Raw genomic sequence first — 18,775 nt, 5'->3', positions numbered from 1 at the left:
GCTCCCGGGGCTGCTCTCTGCCAAAGCACCGCACACACAGCCCGTCCGGCTTGGGAAGTTCAGTAGGAGATGATTTCTTTTCTCTCTTTTCCCTTTGGTCCCAGGCAGACAAGATGAATGCCTTTTCCTTGTCGTGGTTGTTAGCGTTTTGAAAATTGAAGGGACTTGTATCGAAGCGTTGGCAGGAAGGAGTATTATCGCTCTCCTGCTGAGGAGCGGCTTTACTCAGCTTTTCCTCCGACCCGTTGTCCCCTGTGCTCTGCTCAAGCCGTTTCGCTTCTGCAGGCCACAAAGGCGTCCTTGGACAAACCTCCAAAGGTGTTGAAGCCATTTGGGATCTTTCAGTCCTCTGTAAGCACAACATCCCCGTGACAGAGGCTGCCAGAACAAGTCCCGGGGGACCTCTTCTTGTATCGTGGTGCTCATTGCCCCTCCGATCCGTCTCCAAGCCTGCTTGTCTTGCACCGAGCCTTTCTGTTGAGATCTTTGGGCTGGGATAGACTGCTCTTTGCTCTGTACCCCATCCTCCTCAGCCATGCCTCCCCGTAGCCCCAGTAACCCTTTTCTTTGCCTCCCCGTGCCTTGCAGGAGTGCTTTTTGCCCAGAAGCCAGTCGTCCATCTCATCGCAGGCTCCGGCACCCAAAGTTCCTGCAGCAGCAGCAGCAGCTCCCACTGCTCTCCCAGCCCTACCTCATCCCGGGGGACCCCCAGCGCAGAGCCCTCCACCAGCTGGTCTCTCTGACGGCCGGCCGAGCCTGCTGTCTCTCACACTGGCCCCCGGCAGCTCTTCTTCCTCCCCGCGTTCGGTGGGGAGCGAGCCGGGACGGAGTCGCACAGATTACCTCATCTCAAGGAACCTGCTTTTGTGGTTGGCCAACGACAAGATGATGATGATGATGCTGAATCCTTTCCATGCCAGCGAGTTTTTCTTCATCGTCTGTTTGTCCAGCCTTTTTCTTTGTTCTCCCCTTTCTTCCTCCCTTCTGCTTTTTGTTTTCGTCCTCCTCCTCCTCCTCCCAGGGTTTGCTGTGTTCCTGTTGGGGGATGGGACGTGGAGGGGGGACACGCCTGGCGTTTTTCAATCAGGGATCGTCTCTAGGAGCTGCGGGTTGAGAGATGGCTGAGACGTCACCAAGGCAGGTGGAAAGAGCTGGAGTTGGGGCAGGGCAACTCGGTTCTCCTCGAACCGGTAGCCACAAGGACTCTTCCCACAAAACAACTCCGTGTATTGACAATCCTAAGAGCCGGCGGGGTGCCTTGCCCCTGTCCTCCCTTGGCTTCCTCGCTTTTCTTCTTCGGGCTCTGTCGTGGTCTGGTGTTCGTATGTCCTCCCCTAGAACTTGGCTTGTGAGCCTCCTTCCCTCTCTCCGAGGCCTTGGCAAGAGGGGAAGGACTTTCTCACCGCTACGTTTGACCCATAGATGCATTCAAAACCTCTCAATCAGCTGCTTCGTTCTCCTGCCTGGTGCTGGGCCTCTTCCCTACCGTTGCCTTCAGGCTTTCAGCCAAGTTTTAAATGCCCTCGACCTTGTGTCTCTCTCTCCCCTCGAGGAACTCATCCCACTGACATTTACCCTGACAGCTTGAACTTAATTTTGGCTTGGTGTTTTGATCCTCGGCCCCCTCGACACAAAAGGGCTGTCATTGAGGTTGATCCAGGCTTCCTGGAGCGACTTCCTTCTCGTCAGGTGTCTTTCAGTAGCCCCTGGAAGCTCTCCACATCCGTACGCTGAGAAAATAGAAGGTGATATTTGAAATCTTAATTCCGTGGGGCTGTGGATGGGGTGTAGGCATTGTGGGAAACATTGGGAAGTCTTTTTCCTCAGTCTCCAAACAAGCCTACGGATGCCCGGTCCCCTTCAAATTGCACGTGAGCAAGAAGAAAGCGGCGCGTTTTCGGTTGAGAGAGACCTTTTTGCTGTCCTGGGTGGAAGCAGAGAGAAGGAAATCGAGCCCTTCCTTGCCCTTTCCTCGCAAAGCTCCGGTTTAAAGCAAGCGAAGGTTGGCCATGGCTCTCCCGCAGAGCCGACCGAGCTGGCTTAGTGGCTACCTCAGCTCCGGCTCGGGTGGCCTCGCTCTGTCCTCTCGTCCTGCTGGCCTTTCCCACGCGTGCTTTCCCCAGCACCATCCATCCTGCCCTGGTGACGTCCTTCCCATCCTCCGGGCCCAAGTCAGGTTTTTTTGAGCAGATGAAATACCTCAGATATGTTCTTGTTGTTGGGATTGGGGGGGTTTTTGTTTGTTTTGGGTTGTTTTTTTTTTTTTTTAACCTCTTCAGGAAGTATTGGCATATCTTATCGCTTGTTTTTTATATGTGGTTTTGCTGACATTGTGTTTTATTTTTTATTTTTAATGGTATCACCAAAGACAGAAAAGCCGAGCAAGCAGCAGTGGCTTCCCCCCATCCTTCAGGCTAGCAGGAGACGAGCCGAACAGCATTGTCCCAGGACATGTGCATGACACAGGAGGACAGGGGGAGGTAGGAAAAGAGGGCGAGAGCCACCGCTGACTTAAAGATCCGTCCTTCGTGTTGGACACGAGGGTGTCTCCAAAGTCCCTGTTATTTTTCCAAGCTCCAGGATCTGTGCTTAACATCCCTGTGCTGCCAGAAGCCGTTTATTTTATACTACTGAAAAGAGCATGGCTTTACAAAACACCGGGCTAAACACCACCCCAGCAAAAGCCCCATCAGCAGCCGGAGGATCGGGCTTAAAATGTACATCGAAAACTAAATGTATAATCCTTTTAAACTCTCAAATGTCAGGTTCTCCTTTTTAATCCCCCAGCACCGCTCGGCTGGGCTGCTGCTTTCTCCTCCAGAGCTTGTGCAAGCCGCAGGCGGGACCTCGTTGCAAGAGGCTCTTTGCTCGCTATACGTTAAGTTTATACACTATGATTTGAGTTATCCCGTTACCCCGGCAGCGCGAGGACTTGGTGGGAGGAAGAGAGCTGGTGGCTGTGAGTGCACGTGTCCTGAGAGAGATGCTGCTCGGAGAGGTCGCCTGTCCGGTTGCTTTTAGCTGGAGGAAGGATCACGGGGAAGCCGAGCTGCTCCTCGGCTGCAGGGCGTTTGCTCGGCAGATCCCGCAGGCCTCCACGGCATTTCATCCTCGCAGAGGATTTTCCAAGCTCATTCAGATCATTTTTCTTTTGTTTGGGGTTTTTTTTTCTGTTGTTGTGGGTTTTTTTTTTTTCTTTTGGTTGGTTTGTTTTTTATTTGGGGGTGGGTTTGGGGGCTGTTTCCTCCGAGTGGGACTGGGGCACTTTTTTTTGCTTTTCCTTAACGCTTTCTTCTCTGGTCCTGGGGAGCAGAGGTTAGTAATGGGTGGTTTTGCTTACGTATCACATGCTAACATTGTGTTTTCTTGCACAGAAAGGCACTCGAATCACTGAACTGCTAAACAGCTTTGACACTACTAGAGTATTAATGTTTATAAGCTTTACACAACTAGACTGGAACTAGACAGGGACTAACAGATTGTTTTGTATCCAATTCAGGGAAAGAATCAAGTTGGGATGCGTAACAGATACCTCAGTAAAAAAATAAGCTGCAACATTAAACTGGTCTTTTCTCAGTACGTGATGACGAGGACCAGCCATTCAGACTGTGAAGAGTAACCCTTTCCCTAAGCCCGGCTTTGATACTGGTAGCTGGCTTAATCTGAGCTCCAGATCTCCTGCTGAGCTGCCAGGTTTTGGGGACAGGGTTATGGAAACCAGCAGCAGAGACGGGACGGAGGAGCCGGGGAAGGCTGAGGAAAAGGGGTGGTGGATCCCCCCCCCACCCTCCAAATCTCTCCCCGGCTCCGCTTCATTTCACTCGACCGTGTTCGATTGTATAGTACTCAGGGGTTTTGATACTGCGGGTAGGACTGTTACTCGGGTGAAGTGCTCCGCTTTGCAGTGCGGCTAATAAAATACTCTTTCAACTCCAGACCAGCGAAGGTTTCACAGCGAGCAGCCAAGAAAAAATAAAATAAAAAACAAACAGCCCCCAGCTTGCTTCCAGGCAGCCTCGATGCTCCTGTTTCAGGGGGAGATTTTGCCAGCTGGGGGGGGGGGGGGGAAACCCCCCTCAAAACCCCAAATACAACCTGTTTGTCCTCTCCCAGTTGATGCTGGGAAGGCACAAAGATGGTGAGCTGGGAAAGGGGGGAGGCTGTGCGCCTGCTCGGCTCCCAAAGTTGAGCGTGAACGTGTCACGCCAAGTCCTTTTGGCCGCTGCGTGCGTGTGTGTGTGCGCTCCAAACAGATTCGGATAGGAAGATGTTTTCACCAAACAGCTGCAGCAGCCTTGCTACTAGTTTTCTTACCTATTTAAAAAAAAAAAATAATAAAAAGAAATAAATAAAAAAAAATGTGATAGCCTAGGCGGTGGATAAATACCTCAACGTCTCCTTCCAACAAGTGTCTGTATATGTTGTTGTTGGGTTTTTTCTATCTTACATGTTATCTGAATGTTTATATTCCAATAAACTTCTACCTCTTCACACGGTGACCCCGCAAGCCTGATTTGTGGCCGCGCCGTTTTGCTGAAATGGAAGTTTAAAGATTTCCAGGCCCCTTCTTCATCCCAGGAAAGTATTCAAAAAAAAAAAGACATTTAATGCTTCCCAAGGGTTTTGCTGTTTATGCAGCACCTGACGTCGTTTTTCCAGTCGTTGGACCAGTTGGAGAGGAACTGGTTTCCAGCCCTTTTCGTACCAGCGCACCCCAGTGTCTGCGTTTGCTTTGGCCGGCAGCCCATCCAAGGGTGCTGGGACGGAGCCCGTCGTGCTCCCGCCAGCTTCTCCATCCTTCTCCTGCCAAACTCGCCCCATCCCCAGCATCCCTGTGTCTCCCCTCCTGCCTGCCCCCTGCCCACGCTGCCTGCGGGCCCTTCTGTTGGCACCCGGCCGCCTTGGACATCTGTGCACGGCCGTAAAACATCCATCCCAAGGCGATGGATGTGCCAGGGCTGTGGCACACGCCGGCACGGCCTCCCCTGGGCTCCCTTGCCATGGACGGGATGCTGTAAAACAGCGAGTTGCGAGCGCTTTGAGCATCCCCGCTGCCTCTCTGCGGAGGATGGACGAGCCTCTTGCTGCTGGATGAGTGCAGGAACCCCAAAAGCTGACACGGAAACACAACCTGCTTTTTCCTCCTCCCTTTGGAAGCCAGGCGAGTCCCTGAGCACACGTCGTGGGTCCTGCCCGCAGGATGCCCCCGCTGCAGGGCTGCAAAATTCAGCTACCTGCTGGTGTCTCTGCCAATTTCTGTTGTGCCAGAAGAGCCGTGCCTGTGGTTTACAGCCCCGCCGCCACCCTGACGATCCCGGTTATCGGAGGAGAGCTGGCTGGCGAAGCTGCCTGCCTCGCCTGGGCTCCAGTCCCAACCTATCCGAGCAGCGGGCAGGTGAAGGCAGAGCCTTTCCCCCTGCGTTTCCTCCCCTTCTGCCCACCGACGCGTTCGGCTTTTCTCAGCTCTGACTTTTCCCCACATAAGCTCAGCTCAGACGGCTCGAGGACTCACGTTCCCTTGCCGCTCGCCCTAAAAACCAGATGTCCGAAGCAGGTAAGGCGGGTTCTGGAAATGGGGGGGGAAGCAAACACCCTCGGTACGCACTGCTGTGGGGTTTATCCACTGGCAACCGTAAAAATCAGAGGTGGGAAGGTGCCTGTGCAAGTTCACATCCCAACTCCCCTCTCTCCATCCCCGCTCAGCTGCCAGGGAGCCTGAAACCCCTGCGGGCATCCCCGCCGGGAGGGATAAAGCCCAGCTCATCGCCTGCGGGACACCGGTCCTCTGGGCACAGCTCGGGGAGGAGGTTCCCTCGCTTTTGGGGCCAGGCTTGGGTATGTAACACCTTGGGGACCGCTGCCGCTTTGAATCCAGCTCGGACGCCCCCAAATCCCCCCCCTCCCACCCTTTGCAGGTGTCCCCGCTCCCCTCCGGCGGCACCGGTGCTTCCCCGCGTGTTTCGTGCCCCCACCAAGCAAGTGGCTAATGGTCGGTCGTGCCCAACCTGCGTCAGCCCGGCAGCGGGGCTGATAAAAGCCACTTTTTCCATAATCCTTATCGTCCCCGGGGTGAGGCCGGGTTTGTTTTAGCCTCCCCAGAGCCAGACTGATGTTGGGCTGCCCGCGCCCGCAGGTGCCGAGCCTCTTCTCCCACCTTCTGGTTTTTGGGATGCTCCAGTTGAACCCCAGCTTGCGAAGATAAGGGTGGGGAGGTGGGCGCCCAGGTCTTGCTCTCCTCCGTTGCTCCATCACCCCGTGCTGACGGTGCCCATCTCCCTCTCTGTCCTCAGTGCGTTTGCAGGTTTTCCTCGGCGCGGGGCTGGCCCTGCTCTGCCTCAGCGTCCTCCTGGGCTGCGCCGTGTGCTGGTGGCACCGCCGGCACCTGAGCCCCCGCCTCAGCTGGAAGCAGGCGACGGTGGAGCTGGGACCCACTCTGCCGGCCGTGACAGTGCCGGTGCCGGTCCAGCAACACTACGAGGAGGTGGCAGGAGAGGTGCTGGGTGCCCGGGCGGAGGAGGGTCCCCCAGTGTCGCTTGCATCCCACGGGGGTTTGCTCCACGGCAGAGCTTCCTTGCCCAGCCTCCCCTTCTCCCCAAAGCCGGCGGGAGCGTGGCAGCGCCGCTGCACCATCTCTGGAGCCAACCTCCTCTGTAACGATGAAGGCTCGACGGTCCACCCCATCCCGGGACCCCCAACGCCGCTGCCCTCCGGCACCGGCCCCAAGCAGCATCCCCGGCTCCACTGCGACTTGTTCTACTCGCCGGCCAAAGCCACGCTCACCGTGACGGTCCTCGGCATCTCCCACTTGCCCAAGGAGCTGCGGGGCAGCCGGGGTTCCTACGTCAAGGTGTACCTGCTGCCGCGGCTCCTGGCATCCCGGCGCGTGGCACTGCAGCGCGGCAACCTCCGCCCTGCCCAATGGGAGCCGTGCCGGTTCGGCCGGTACAGCCTGGAGGAGGTGAGGAGCTTCACCCTCCGCTTCACCGTCTACGCCAAGTTCCGCAGCCTCAAGGACTCCTTCGTGGGAGAGGTCCTCTTCCCCTGCGCTCAGGCCACCTGGGACCCCCGGGTGTCTTCTAGCTACAGCTGGGAGCTGTCGAGCACCAAAACCAAGATCAGAAAGGTCAGGAAGGCAGCAGTCTCCAACTGGGGGGGGGTTGTCCTCATGTTTTGACTGAGGTCCGCTTGGTCTCAGAGCCCTAAAACTCCACGGCGAGAACCGGAGCCTCCTCCAAGAATCAGCCGGTGCGAGGCAGAAGGAGGGACTGAAGGTGTTGAGCTTCCCCGTCCCCGTGGTGTCCTCCCTTCTGGTGCAGGTTCATCAGCTGCCCATAATTAATATCCATCAACTGTAGCGACTGGCAGCATCTCTGCTTGGCGGGGGGGGGGTGTCCTCTGAAGATGGGGGTGTTGGGGGTGGAAGGGTTAAACGCAGAGCTGGCACCATCCTTACGATGCCGGTAGGCATCCAATTCACCTTCTTGACTCATTTTTGCCCATTCTTGACGCGTGGCATAGGCAGGAGACAAGCATCCCCGAGCTGGAGGGGCTGGATGAGGTCGGGGAAGGTCTCACGCCGTCTCCCGCTCTCTCATCTCATTGCAGCGTCTCGGCGTCCACGACGCGAGCCGCAGCGTCCTCTCCTCCCCACCCGAACCCCTCGGCCAGCTCTTCCTTCTCCTCCAGTACCAAGCTCTGGCCAGCCGCATCAAAGTGCTGGTCCGTAAGGCAGAGCACCTGGGCCGGCTCTCGCACGTGCCGGGCACGCCAGGTAGGGCACTGGGCATGGACCGGGGGGGCAAGGGGTAGCCCAGGTGGGCACGGGGAATGGCTTCCTCTCCTTTTGCTTGGCAGATACTCTTATTTCCTCTTGAATTTCTCTTTTCTAAGCAAAATTAGTACAGGTAGAACAGCTAGGATCTAGATATCTCCAATATGGCCCCAAAATGCTTAAATTATACATATTTATGGGGAAAAAAAAATAATGCGTGGCTTTCTGTCCTGCTGGTTGTTGTCACCTCTGGCTCCCCCAGCTCATGCAAAGCCTGGGATGTGGGCAGGGATGCGAGCTGAGGACTTTGGAGGTCCTTACTCCCGACCAGGGAGGGGTAGGTGCAACCAAGATGGACGGGACCTGTCTGTCCTCTCCCCACAGCTCCGCAGAGCCCCACGGAGGTCTTGTACCACCCCCCCCGGGAACCCCAATTCAGCTGACCGCGGCGTGCAGGAATCTGGCTGGAGAACCTCCAGCCTCCTTCCCTGGTTCAGGTCCCTCTCACCAAGGCTCTGTCTCCATTTCCAGGCCACTATGTCATCATCCACCTTTACCACAACGGCCGCGTCATCGACACCAAGGAAACCAAGTCCATCAGCGGTTACAACCCCGTCTGGAACGTGCCCTTCCTCTTCAACCTCCCCGCTGGGGACATCCAGCAGGAAGAGCTGTCCTTGGAGTTCACCGTCATGCAGGTGAGCGCGACGGAGGTGACCATGGCCAAGAAGGTGGCTTGGATCAGCCACGCTCAGGAGCCTCTCCTGAACCCGGGGGGGGATCTCAGCCCCCCCACTTGTGGGAGCGGGTACAACAAGCCCGGAGGAGCTATTTCTTGCTGTCCGCAGGAGACTGCCAGGGTGGGATCGCTCTTCTGGGGGCAATGGGTGCTTCTAGCTCTGCTTGAAGGCCACCAACCACGTCCCCGTCCCATCACAGGCTCGCATCTACACCCGCAGCTCCCCGCTGGGCCGTGTGCAGGTGGGTCCCCGCGCCCCCGGAGCCGGGCTGCTGCACTGGAAGGAGATGTGCAACCGGGGACACCTGGAGTCGGCGCGGTGGCACCGGATCCAGCCTGACGTCCTCGGACCTTCACCTCGCAAGGCTTGCCCGGGGCTCAGGCACCCGCAGGACTGAGCAAAGGGGGGGGGTGTCTCCGAGCCTCGCAGAGGTGAGGTCTCAGCCTGCACGTCGTCGTGGGCTCCGTCTCCAGGGCACGAGCCCCGGAGGGGAACGAGCCCATCTGAGGTGGCTTTGGCGTTGGGCAGAGGAGAAGAGGAACCTTTCTCTGCCACCGTCCACCCCGAGCGAACCCTGAAACCTTGGCCCTGCTAGGAGATGGGTGGGATGAGCGCCCAACTGGGAGACCAGCCCCATGACCGCCACGGTGGTGGTATCTCCCGTCCCTTCCGACCCACCGACACCAGGCGGCCCAGACCCTTCCCCGTCCCCGGGAGTCGGGATGCTCCCCTTGCGAGAAGAAAAACGCGAGGACTCACCCGTATATCCCCCACCCCACCCTGCACCAGCGCTAAAGGCGTTCATCGGCGGTTTTAATTAATCGCTGGCCTCAGCTGAGCGGCGGATAATTAAACGAAGGGCTCGAGCGCGATGGTGTGATTGGAGTTCTTCCCCGTCCCGGTGCTGGGGGTCCGGTTTTAGGAACAAGAACTGCAAGAGGGAGCAAAACCCCACTCGTGTCCGCGCTGCGCGGCGCTAATTAGTAAATAAACGGGACCGACATCACACCCCCCCCCCCCCGGGGATTAACGGGAGCCTGAACCATCCCCACGCCCGCGGGCAGGTCTCTCGTGGGTGGGGGGGGACAAGCGGGGGTTCTCAGCCCCGTGGAAGGAGAGGAGGCGCGGGGGCGGTGGGGATGGTGTGTGTCCGTGTATCCCCCCCATCCCCCGCCCACGCCCGTTAATAACGGCGGACCCCGCAAGGGTTAACGGCGCGACCTCCGGGCCATAGAGAGGCGGCGGGAGCGGCGCGGGGCGGAGCCGCTCTAGCCGGCTGGGGGGGGCGTGGCGTGGCGAGCGGTACCGGAAGCGGAAGCGGCGGTGCTGGGCCGGTGGGACCGGGCCGCAGCCGCCGAGCACGGCGCGGAGGACGGGGGCGGGGGGGGGCCGCGGAGGGACGGTGAGCCCGCGGGGTGCGGAACGGGGCCGGAGGAGCTCGGCGGGGGAAGGGGGAGAGAGGGAGGGATGGGGTGGGGCCCGGGCCTGGGCCCCGCGGCCGTTACATCGCGTCCCGGGCGGCGGCGCCTCGGTGGAAGCGGTTTGGTGAGGGGCAGCGGGGAAATAACCCGCCCGTTCCGGAGGGGAGGCCTCCAGCTTAAAATCTTTAGGGTTGGCGGAGCTCCGGTCCTCACGGCTCGGCCCGCGGCCGTTACCCGCCCCCCTCCCACCCGGGGGTGGTGTCTGTGGGTCGGGAGCGAAACGCGGGTGGGCTGAGCGGGCGGCTTCGTTGTGTCCTCAGATGCATCACTGTAAGCGCTACCGGTCCCCGGAGCAGGAGACCTACCTGGATCACCGGTGGAAGAGGAAGAGATCTCGCAGCAGAGACTACGAGGGGAGGCTGCGATACCCGGCCCGGAGGGATCTCTCGAGGAGATCGCGATCGAGAAGGTGAGAGCGGGTTTGGGGACGGTTAGCTAATAAACCCACGGCCCCGATTCGGGCGGCGGTTCAGAGCGAGCGCCGAGGAGGTGGCAGCTTTCATTTCCTGACTGCGGATCAGCCTTAAACCTGTAAATCCCGGGGCCGGGAGGAAAGGGTTTAATTGCCTGCGCCTTCCCTAACGGGTTTCTGCCTCTGTATCTAACCAAAAGTTCTTCCCAAAGCGGCGTCTTTAACGTTAACGCGGGAGAAGAGCCCGCTCTGGAATCGTGTTTCCCAGTTCTAATGCATTAAAATCTTTCCCCACAGCCCCTTTCCTTCTGAAATCATTACAAATCAGATTTTAAATTAACGGCTTTTCCCTCCCCTACGCCGTCAGAAAGGATCTGAGCATCACTAACTGATCTTTCCCGCTTCGGCTCTGGATTTTACCTTTGATCCTCTCTTTGTTCAGCGTTTCCACAGGGACAATTAGGTGCTGGAAACGAGGCGGATGAGGCCTTCGCTTAATGAGAGCTGCAGTGAGGGTTCCGGAACAGAGGCGGGAGCCGTGCGCTGACACGTCGACCGAAATAGGCTGCCGGTCCTCGCTGGTACCGGAGCTGGTGCTGTAGCGCTGGTTGAACAGGGCAGGTGCAGTCAGAAGGGAGCTGAGTTCAGCTTTAAATTCCTGAAATGTTCCTACAGCTTAATTTTTCTCCCAAGCCTGGCTTTTGTTTGCTTGAAGGAAGCGGGTTGTGAAATACAGCTGACGCACACGATGGCCTTTTCCGTTCTTTCACCCGACGTAGGACGGATTGGGATGAAAACGGGCTTTCGCCCGGTGAAAACCTTCATGCCCCTTTATTCTCAGACTGTCAGCCTCTCGCAGGTTCGCTGGGCTCTGGATTTGAGGAGATTTTTGGCAACGATTAGCGCTCTCGCTGACGCGGGGACGCAGAAATAACAGAGAGGCGCAAACAACAAAAGTTCCTGTTTCCGGACCGAAGCAGCTGCGGCAAGATCTTGGTTGGAGAAGCCGTTGCTCTTGCTGTCAGCTAGGTGACATCATCAACCTGGCCCCGGCGTGTGCCCAGAACGCTGCTGTTTATGGTTGGAAAGCCAACGTGCTGGTTTTATTCCTGAATTGCGACGTCTTCTACCTAAAACGCGGCTTCTCGCTCAACGACGTGGGGCAGAGAGAGCTGCTCTCGTCGTTAATGTGCGCACGCGGTACCTAACGCCGCCTGTGCGACCCCAGGTGATAAATACTCACACAGGGGAGCGTTGTCTGATGTCTTCTGGCCCTTCCCGGTGCAGAAACTGAGCTTGGCCAATTCCCTTGCGTGTGGTTGTCACTAGAGGTGCGGGAGCTTGACTATGCCGCGGAGACCAAATTTTCCTTCTGGCTCTTGTTAAAGATCTGTGAGCTGGCGCGCGCGTGTACAGCGAAGGCTCGGTGTTTAGGGGACTCCAGTCTCCGCTGGGGTGGTGACCAGGGCACCACTGCTGCCTTCAGACCTCGTTTGCTCAAGAGCTAATGAGACGCCTTCCTGAGGGAGAAGGAATGACGTTAGAAAAACACTTGCGGAGGTGGCTCAGATGAGGCAGGCAGCTCAGATCCAGCTCCGAGCTCTGGTTTGCCCTCCCCGGCTCCTTGAAACGCGAGATTGCCACGCCGTTTTCTCTTGTGAACCTTCTCATTGTTCTTATCCGAGAGACTCGGCTGGGAAAGATCAGTGTTTGAGCCGCAGCGGAGGGGCGGTTTGAAGCTAGGACGCTAGCTGTTGTTTCCCTGCCACCAGGCAGCGGGAGCAAGAGCGCTTTGTTTCAGCGGGATTCTGCCTTTCGTGCTTTTCCAGGCTTATAAACGCGTTTGTGTTTGTGCTGCAGCCATGACAGGATGCCTTATCACAGGAGGTACAGACGGGACAGCGACGCCTACAGATTTGAAGACCGAAGCCCGTCTTTCGGAGAGGACTATTACTCGACCCGCTCGCGAAACTGGCGGCGATCCAGAGGCAGAGAGCAGCACCGTCGCAAGAAACATCAGCACCACTGCCGGAAACGCAGGACCAGGTCTTGTAGCAGTGCCTCCTCGGTGAGTAGCATCCAGAACGAGTTCAGGATTGTTCAGGGTTTTAACTGTTCTTCCCTCCTTTCAGCTCTGAACACTCTGGGTGAGTACTTCTAATCCCCTATTTTATTTTTTTGGTGTTTGTTTTCATTACGTGGAATGTATAGTCCAAAAATCTGTGTCTTGTTAAGCGGGAAGCGCTTGTAGCCCTTGGTTCTTACTAGTCCAGCCCCTGTAGCCTTAATACGTGAGGAAATTAAGCTGGATTCTTTACGGCCGGGGAGGGGATCAGGGAAAGCTTCCAATGGCGCACGCGTGATAGGGTGAGCCTTGGCGGCAGGCCAGCCCGGCTGCTGGGGATCCGTCATCGTTCAGGTTTACACACAGCCAGGGCTTCGCTTCCGCGTCCTGCTGCTGGTTTTAGGGTGGTTTTGGTAGACGGCGGCGGTACGGAGCGCTCCCGTGAAGGCACGATGCGATGGATGGGCCTGGTACTCCCCGAGTTGTTAGCCCTGCGGCTATTAGCCCCCGTCCCGCTGTACTTAGGGAAAGGCTACGCACGTGTCCTCTTTGCCTCTTTCCACATGAGTGTCTTTGGATTTCAGTTTCTTTTGAAAACTTCCCCGTTTTTCCACCCTGAAACCTAGTATTCCTCTGAAGGATTAACGGGGAATATTTGGCTCTGGGCAGGGAGGCTGGTCCCGGGACCAGGAATACCCTGGAAGTGTTGTGAGGTATCAGACCACATGTCTCTGCTTCACTGCCTCTCTCCTGTCAGGAACCTTCCCATCTTTCACAAATTTGTTGCTTTTAAACATTATTACAATTAAATGACTGAGTCCTGACCCCTGCAGTTAAAGTTGGATATCTGCATGGCTGGGAACTTCTGACGGTCTGTTGCTTTCCTCCTTTTATTTCTTTCCAGTTGCCTTTTTTAATTTTACTTTCCGAAAGAGCTAGGGTTATGCCAAAAACTCTACAGTGCGGTTTGCTTGTGTGTGCGTGCGGTGATAACAGTGTGCGGGTTTGGGCTGGCGTGATCTTAAATCCTTTGAATTCTCACAGCTCTCTCAACTGTCCTCTTTACCTTCTCCTCCGTTTCAGCTGATCTTTTGGGGTGTGAGTGTAGCTCGCTATTTTGGACTAGCTGGGGAGGGCGAGGGGCAACCAAAGTCCGATAGAAGCTCAGGCGTGGAAATGCAGAGCTTTGTATTAATTTCTTTGGTTGTAGAGGTTGTAACTATTTTTTAAGGCTAAATAGGAAAAAAAGATCAGGAATTAGGGCAGCTTGCTTTGTGGAGCCCGGGTCCTTTTGGGAACGTTCGGCTGGTTTTTCAGTAGAAGCTAGCAGTAGCAGGGGTGAACGCGACCTCATACCGTTAGCGGACACCTGAAGCGGAGCGAAACACTCCCTGGGGAATTAATTTAACTGTCCCGATTCCTAAAGTTCTCTCAGGCTTAAAATCGCATCCTAAGGCCGATACGCAACACTGGGTCTGTTTTGCAGCCAGGCGGGCGCGTGGATTTAAGATCGGCGTGGTAGTTGGCTCTGTCAAGAGGGGAAGGGCTGGTTCGTAGCCGGGGACGGACACGGCTCTGGCGATCTATTAACCGAGGTAGAAAAGAGCAGGCTACACAGAGGGAGAACTGCTACTGTGGCTTCTACTGGACAGCTTGTCCAAACTGACAGCTCGTATTCCCTTCGTCACGTTTGCCAGCGGAGAAAATGACGTTGTTCTGGCAAAGCCCTCCTTCTTCTCGCGCCTCTGGCGGCATCCTCCGGTGTTGCGGAGGAAGCCGCTTCTCTTTGGGGAACGGCGGTGCCGTGCCGAGCCGCCGTAACCCTGGAGCTTCCCAGCTGCTGCTTCCCTTCAGAGAAGAGGGGGGAATTTTCCTGCCTAAGAGGCGGCGGCACCAGAAGCCGTAGCCAATGAGTTGTGGTTGGTTTTTTGGTTTTTTTTGTTTTTTTTTTTTTTTTCACATACCTGTAGCTGTTGATTACTTTTCTGTTTTGAAGTTAGTTTGTGTCTTGACGTGTCCCTTGCAATATCCCTATCGTTATATATGCTGTGTGCCTTATGAAATGCTGGGATCTGGAAAATCCAACCACCGACGCACCGTCATCTTCACCTTTGAATGACAACACAATCCTGCCGCTCGGTCGTATGCCGTTTCGGGGGGCGGTGTGTACAGAGAAGCCAACAGAGCAGTAAGCGCAGCAGGAGCGTGGAAGATGACAAGGAAGGCCACCTGGTGTGCAGGATCGGCGATTGGCTTCAAGAGCGATGTACAGCCACCTTTCGTAAAACTTTACCTCTCTACTTTCTATCCCCGTGTTAGACGAGATCTCTCGTATTGTACTCGAGGGGTCTCTAGTGTTTTATTGCTTATAAATGGACTGACCAGTAAATTGCCTGAGGCAGACAATAGACACTTGAGTTTTAAAGAGCGTAGCAGCGAGAGACACTTTTTTTTTTTTTTTCTTTGCTTTGACGTTTTATTGCTGTGAAATTGCAGGACCTCAGCTCCAGCCAAGCCCCTGAAGTTCACATCCACTCCTGTTTTCTCTCCTAGATGAAATTGTCGGCAGCCTGGGCGAAGGCACTTTTGGCAAAGTGGTGGAATGCGTGGACCACGCCAGGTAAGTGTCTTTCCCTTCTCCCCGTAACTCCTCTGTCCCTTGTCTCACGGGCAGGATTAACACTGCTGGTTTCACCTGGGGCTCCGCTGGACCAAACTGTTGTCGCCTTCCTTGCTCGTCGCAATGGTAGAAATTATTTCTCAGAGCGAGCGGAAAGTGTTCATGTCTCAGCCCCCCAAGTTTGCAGGCTGAGGGAGGCAGGGGAGTTTGTCCAGTGGCCGAGGCTGTTCTACTGTAGTGAACTCTGACTGAGGGAAAGCGACCTCTTAATCTGCCTCTACTTTTTTTTTTTTTTTTTTCATTTTTTAACCTCTCCTGTGATTACACTTGACCCCTGTCTCTTCCTGACCTTTTGTCTGGCCCTAGCTCTGATCTCCTGCCTCCTCAGAAATCTCTCTGGCACGGTTGGGAGAGGGTAGGTGGCTGCTGGAGGCACAGTGACCTTGGGGACTGCTGAGTCAGGAAAGGGCGTGCTCCCAGAGCTCGCTGCGGCTCTCTTTGGAGCATTACCCAGTAAATAGCCTCTTAACGCGTGAAAAACTGACTGGAGTAACTGGGACCTGCTCTCGCTGTGGACTGTAAATAAGCTTATTTTTCTGATTCCATCCTGTTCTCTCTTCCCTTACAGAGGCAAATCTCAGGTGGCGCTGAAAATCATAAAAAATGTTGGAAAGTACCGAGAAGCAGCCAGGCTGGAAATTAATGTCCTGAAAAAAATCAAAGAGAAGGACAAGGAGAACAAATTGTAAGTTCCTACAAGACTGTGGGGCAGTCGATACTCCGTCCTTAGAGACAAGCGGTCTGCTTGGGCGATGGCCAAAGAACTAGAATACCTGCTACTTGCCTCCTGCGTGGTGGTGGTGGTGGGAACCCGTCTCAGTCCTCTGTGTTTTGGAAGAAGAGAGTCTGTCTCTCATTCTACTGAACACTTGTTTGCTTAAAACTCTTAACAGCTGATGTGCCAGGTCATAGTGGGGAAAAACTAACGAAAAGTTTTCTAACCACCAGAGCTTTTGCTCACTGACCACTTCTGAAGTAGCCAAAACTAGGGAGAAGGACTGTTGTGTCACATCCCTGGATGACGATTAATCCTCTCGTCTTTCTCTCCGCCCAGCTTGTGTGTCCTGATGTCAGACTGGTTCAACTTCCACGGCCACATGTGCATTGCCTTCGAGCTTCTGGGCAAGAACACTTTCGAGTTCCTGAAGGAGAATAACTTCCAGCCATACCCTCTCCCTCAGATCCGGCACATGGCCTACCAGCTCTGCCATGCCTTGAGATGTAAGCCTGGCTGGGCGACGGTGTCTCACCGGAACGGGTTGGGAGGGAGCCGAGGAAGGGTTGGCTTGGCACTCTGATGGGCAGACTGGGATGGATGCTTCTTTTTATATATATATATTTTTTTTTTTTTCTCTCTCCTCTTCATGACCTGTGCAGTTTTACACGACAACCAGCTGACTCACACTGACCTCAAGCCAGAAAACATCTTGTTTGTCAACTCGGATTTTGACACTCTGTACAACGAGAAGAAGGTGGGTTATGTCCAAAAGAGAGGTGAATGGATGAGGAACAGCCTGCCTTTCTCTCCCTGTTCTGTACACTTAGTGGGAATACACGGGAATTCGGGCCTCTTCTTTCTCATCTTCTAAAAGCCTTAAGACTGCTTCGGTGGCTCCAGTCCGTGAAGCAGAGTGTTCAGCGGCTTTCCTTAACGCTTAGCTGAGATGTGAAGGGCTCAGAGCTTCACAGTTATAATCCTTCTGATTAGTCCAGAGCTGGCAGTTCTGGGGTCAGAGGGCTCCTCTCAAAGCTCATCTTAATCCTGAATCAGCCATCAGAAGCACTGAGGTCTTGGTGTTTGCTTGCAGAGCTGCGAGGAGAAATCCATCCGGAACACGAGCATTCGCGTGGCGGACTTCGGAAGCGCCACCTTCGATCACGAGCACCACACCACTATCGTGGCCACCCGGCACTACCGTCCACCAGAAGTGATTTTGGGTGAGTACTGCTGGGATTTCGGGAATCTCGGATGGGTGGAGGAGAACACTTGCCCCAGGGATGCTGTAGGTGATGCTGTCTAGAGGAAAAGCAGGACTTCTGTGCACTTTCTAGTGCTGCACACTGACAGATAATTTCTGGGTCTCGTGTAATCCTTGCAGTTTTAACAAGGAACTAGTAGAAATCTGGTGGGACTTGTTGAGACCGCGAAGTTAACTTGATTCTCTTTGCAGAGCTGGGCTGGGCACAGCCATGCGACGTCTGGAGTACCGGCTGCATTCTGTTTGAGTATTACCGCGGCTTCACGCTCTTCCAGGTATGCTTCTCGCACTGTGCCCTAAGAATCCTAAATAGTTCAAATTTAGGTGAAGGGAAACGCAGATGGGGCACTAAAAATCGGAAGCCGAGTTTGAAGATAAGCCCAGGAAAACTCAGGGTTTGAGGACTTGTGCCTTGCTGGAAGGTTCAGATCACTTCTGGTTTCTTCACTGTGCCTGTGATGACTAGAAAACCCAAGAGCAGAGGCAGAGGTGGAGAGGAGCTGCATTGTTCCCGACGGAGCCTTGTCTCTTCCTCCCCTGTACTTGTATGGGGGACAAGCCTTTCGTTGTCACATCTCTCAGTAACGCACCGTTGCTCTCTTCCTCTGCAGACCCATGAGAACCGTGAGCATCTCGTCATGATGGAAAAAATCCTCGGGCCGATTCCATCTCACATGATCCACAAAACCCGGTAAGAACCTCTTCCTGATCTCAGACAGTCCGGTCAACTGTTTGTGGCTAATTCTCTGTCCTCACACAGCTTCTCTCCCTGGGAGAGATGTGCTGGAAGTACATCCCACGAGTAGCCTTACTGAACACCACCTTTTCTCTTCAGGAAGCAAAAATATTTCCACAATGGGAACCTGGTATGGGATGAGAACACGTCCGATGGGAGATACGTCCAAGAGAACTGCAAGCCCCTGCGGGTAGGTGCTGCTCCATGGAGGGCTGGCTGGGTTGTTCCCTTCTCCAGATCAGCAGCATGGGGCTTAGGGATGGGAATTTACCTTAAAAACTGGCTTTTACACAGCCCCAAACTCCCACCTGCAGGACAGGTACTGAGGAATCAGGATGGGAGACAGCCCTTACCTTGCTGTACATCACAAAACGAGGGCCGAGGCTTCAGTCCCCGTCCCTCCCTCTGCCCCCTGCCCTTCTCTTTCAGACATACATGCTGCACGACTCGCTGGAGCACGCACAGCTCTTTGATTTGATGAGGAGGATGTTAGAATTCGACCCTTCCCGGAGGATCACGTTCTCAGAAGCCCTCCTACATCCTTTCTTTGCTGGCCTCTCCGCAGAGGAGAGGATGCTGTGCGGTCAAGGCCGGGACCTGAGCAGATGACGACTGGGAAGGGTGCGATGCCTGCTGGATTTGTACATACAGGATCGGTCCAGCCTCTGCAGTTCAGCCCCAGGCGCTCTCTTAGAGTTCAGAGGGGCTTGGGGCACTGCAACAAGGACGCTAGGGAGGGGAGGGGAAGAAAAGCTCCATTGGAAAGCACAGATTTGTCTATTTATATGTTGTAAAGTTAAAATAAAGTGTTTCTTATTGTTTGATACTTCCCTTGTAGGCAGGTGTAGGGTTCTCTTGCTCCCAGCTTTGCCTTTTCTGCAAAGGAAGACAGAGATGTTGGAAAAAAAAAA

The 18,775-nt window shown here is 55.1% G+C and overlaps 2 protein-coding genes across 12 annotated transcripts in view; both read left to right on the top strand.

Annotated features, from left to right (window-relative positions):
- ARID3B (AT-rich interaction domain 3B) overlaps positions 1–4,359 on the top strand; it is a 34,036-nt gene extending 29,677 nt beyond the window's left edge. For 5 of the 10 annotated variants that reach the window (XM_054836589.1, XM_054836585.1, XM_054836590.1 and 2 more), the window contains exon 9: positions 589–4,359. In XM_054836589.1, the coding sequence (XP_054692564.1) occupies positions 589–743 (155 nt within the window). In that variant the 3' untranslated portion in view covers positions 744–4,359. The remainder of the gene's footprint in view (positions 1–588) is intronic. The other 5 variants (XR_008578594.1, XR_008578593.1, XR_008578591.1 and 2 more) reach the window with 5 other exon arrangements.
- Positions 4,360–9,824: 5,465 nt separating this feature from the next.
- On the top strand, positions 9,825–18,690 carry CLK3 (CDC like kinase 3). 2 transcript variants are annotated; one of them, XM_054836599.1, is made up of 13 exons: positions 9,825–9,913; positions 10,253–10,401; positions 12,265–12,472; positions 14,642–14,735; positions 15,023–15,089; positions 15,718–15,834; positions 16,204–16,370; positions 16,527–16,621; positions 16,958–17,087; positions 17,321–17,403; positions 17,740–17,819; positions 17,964–18,054; positions 18,294–18,690. In XM_054836599.1, the coding sequence occupies exons 2-13, from the start codon at positions 10,253–10,255 to the stop codon at positions 18,471–18,473; spliced, it is 1,461 nt and encodes a 486-aa protein (XP_054692574.1). In that variant the 5' UTR covers positions 9,825–9,913; the 3' UTR covers positions 18,474–18,690. The 2 variants fall into 2 exon arrangements, with proteins under 2 accessions (XP_054692574.1, XP_054692575.1); XM_054836600.1 differs by having other exon boundaries at positions 9,860–9,926.
- Positions 18,691–18,775: the final 85 nt, after the last annotated feature.

This window comes from Grus americana, chromosome 10, assembly GCF_028858705.1.
Source record: "Grus americana isolate bGruAme1 chromosome 10, bGruAme1.mat, whole genome shotgun sequence".
Classification (NCBI taxonomy): Eukaryota; Metazoa; Chordata; class Aves; order Gruiformes; family Gruidae; genus Grus; species Grus americana.
Note: the sequence above shows the minus strand (reverse complement) of the source record. Positions and strands in the feature narration are given on the sequence as shown.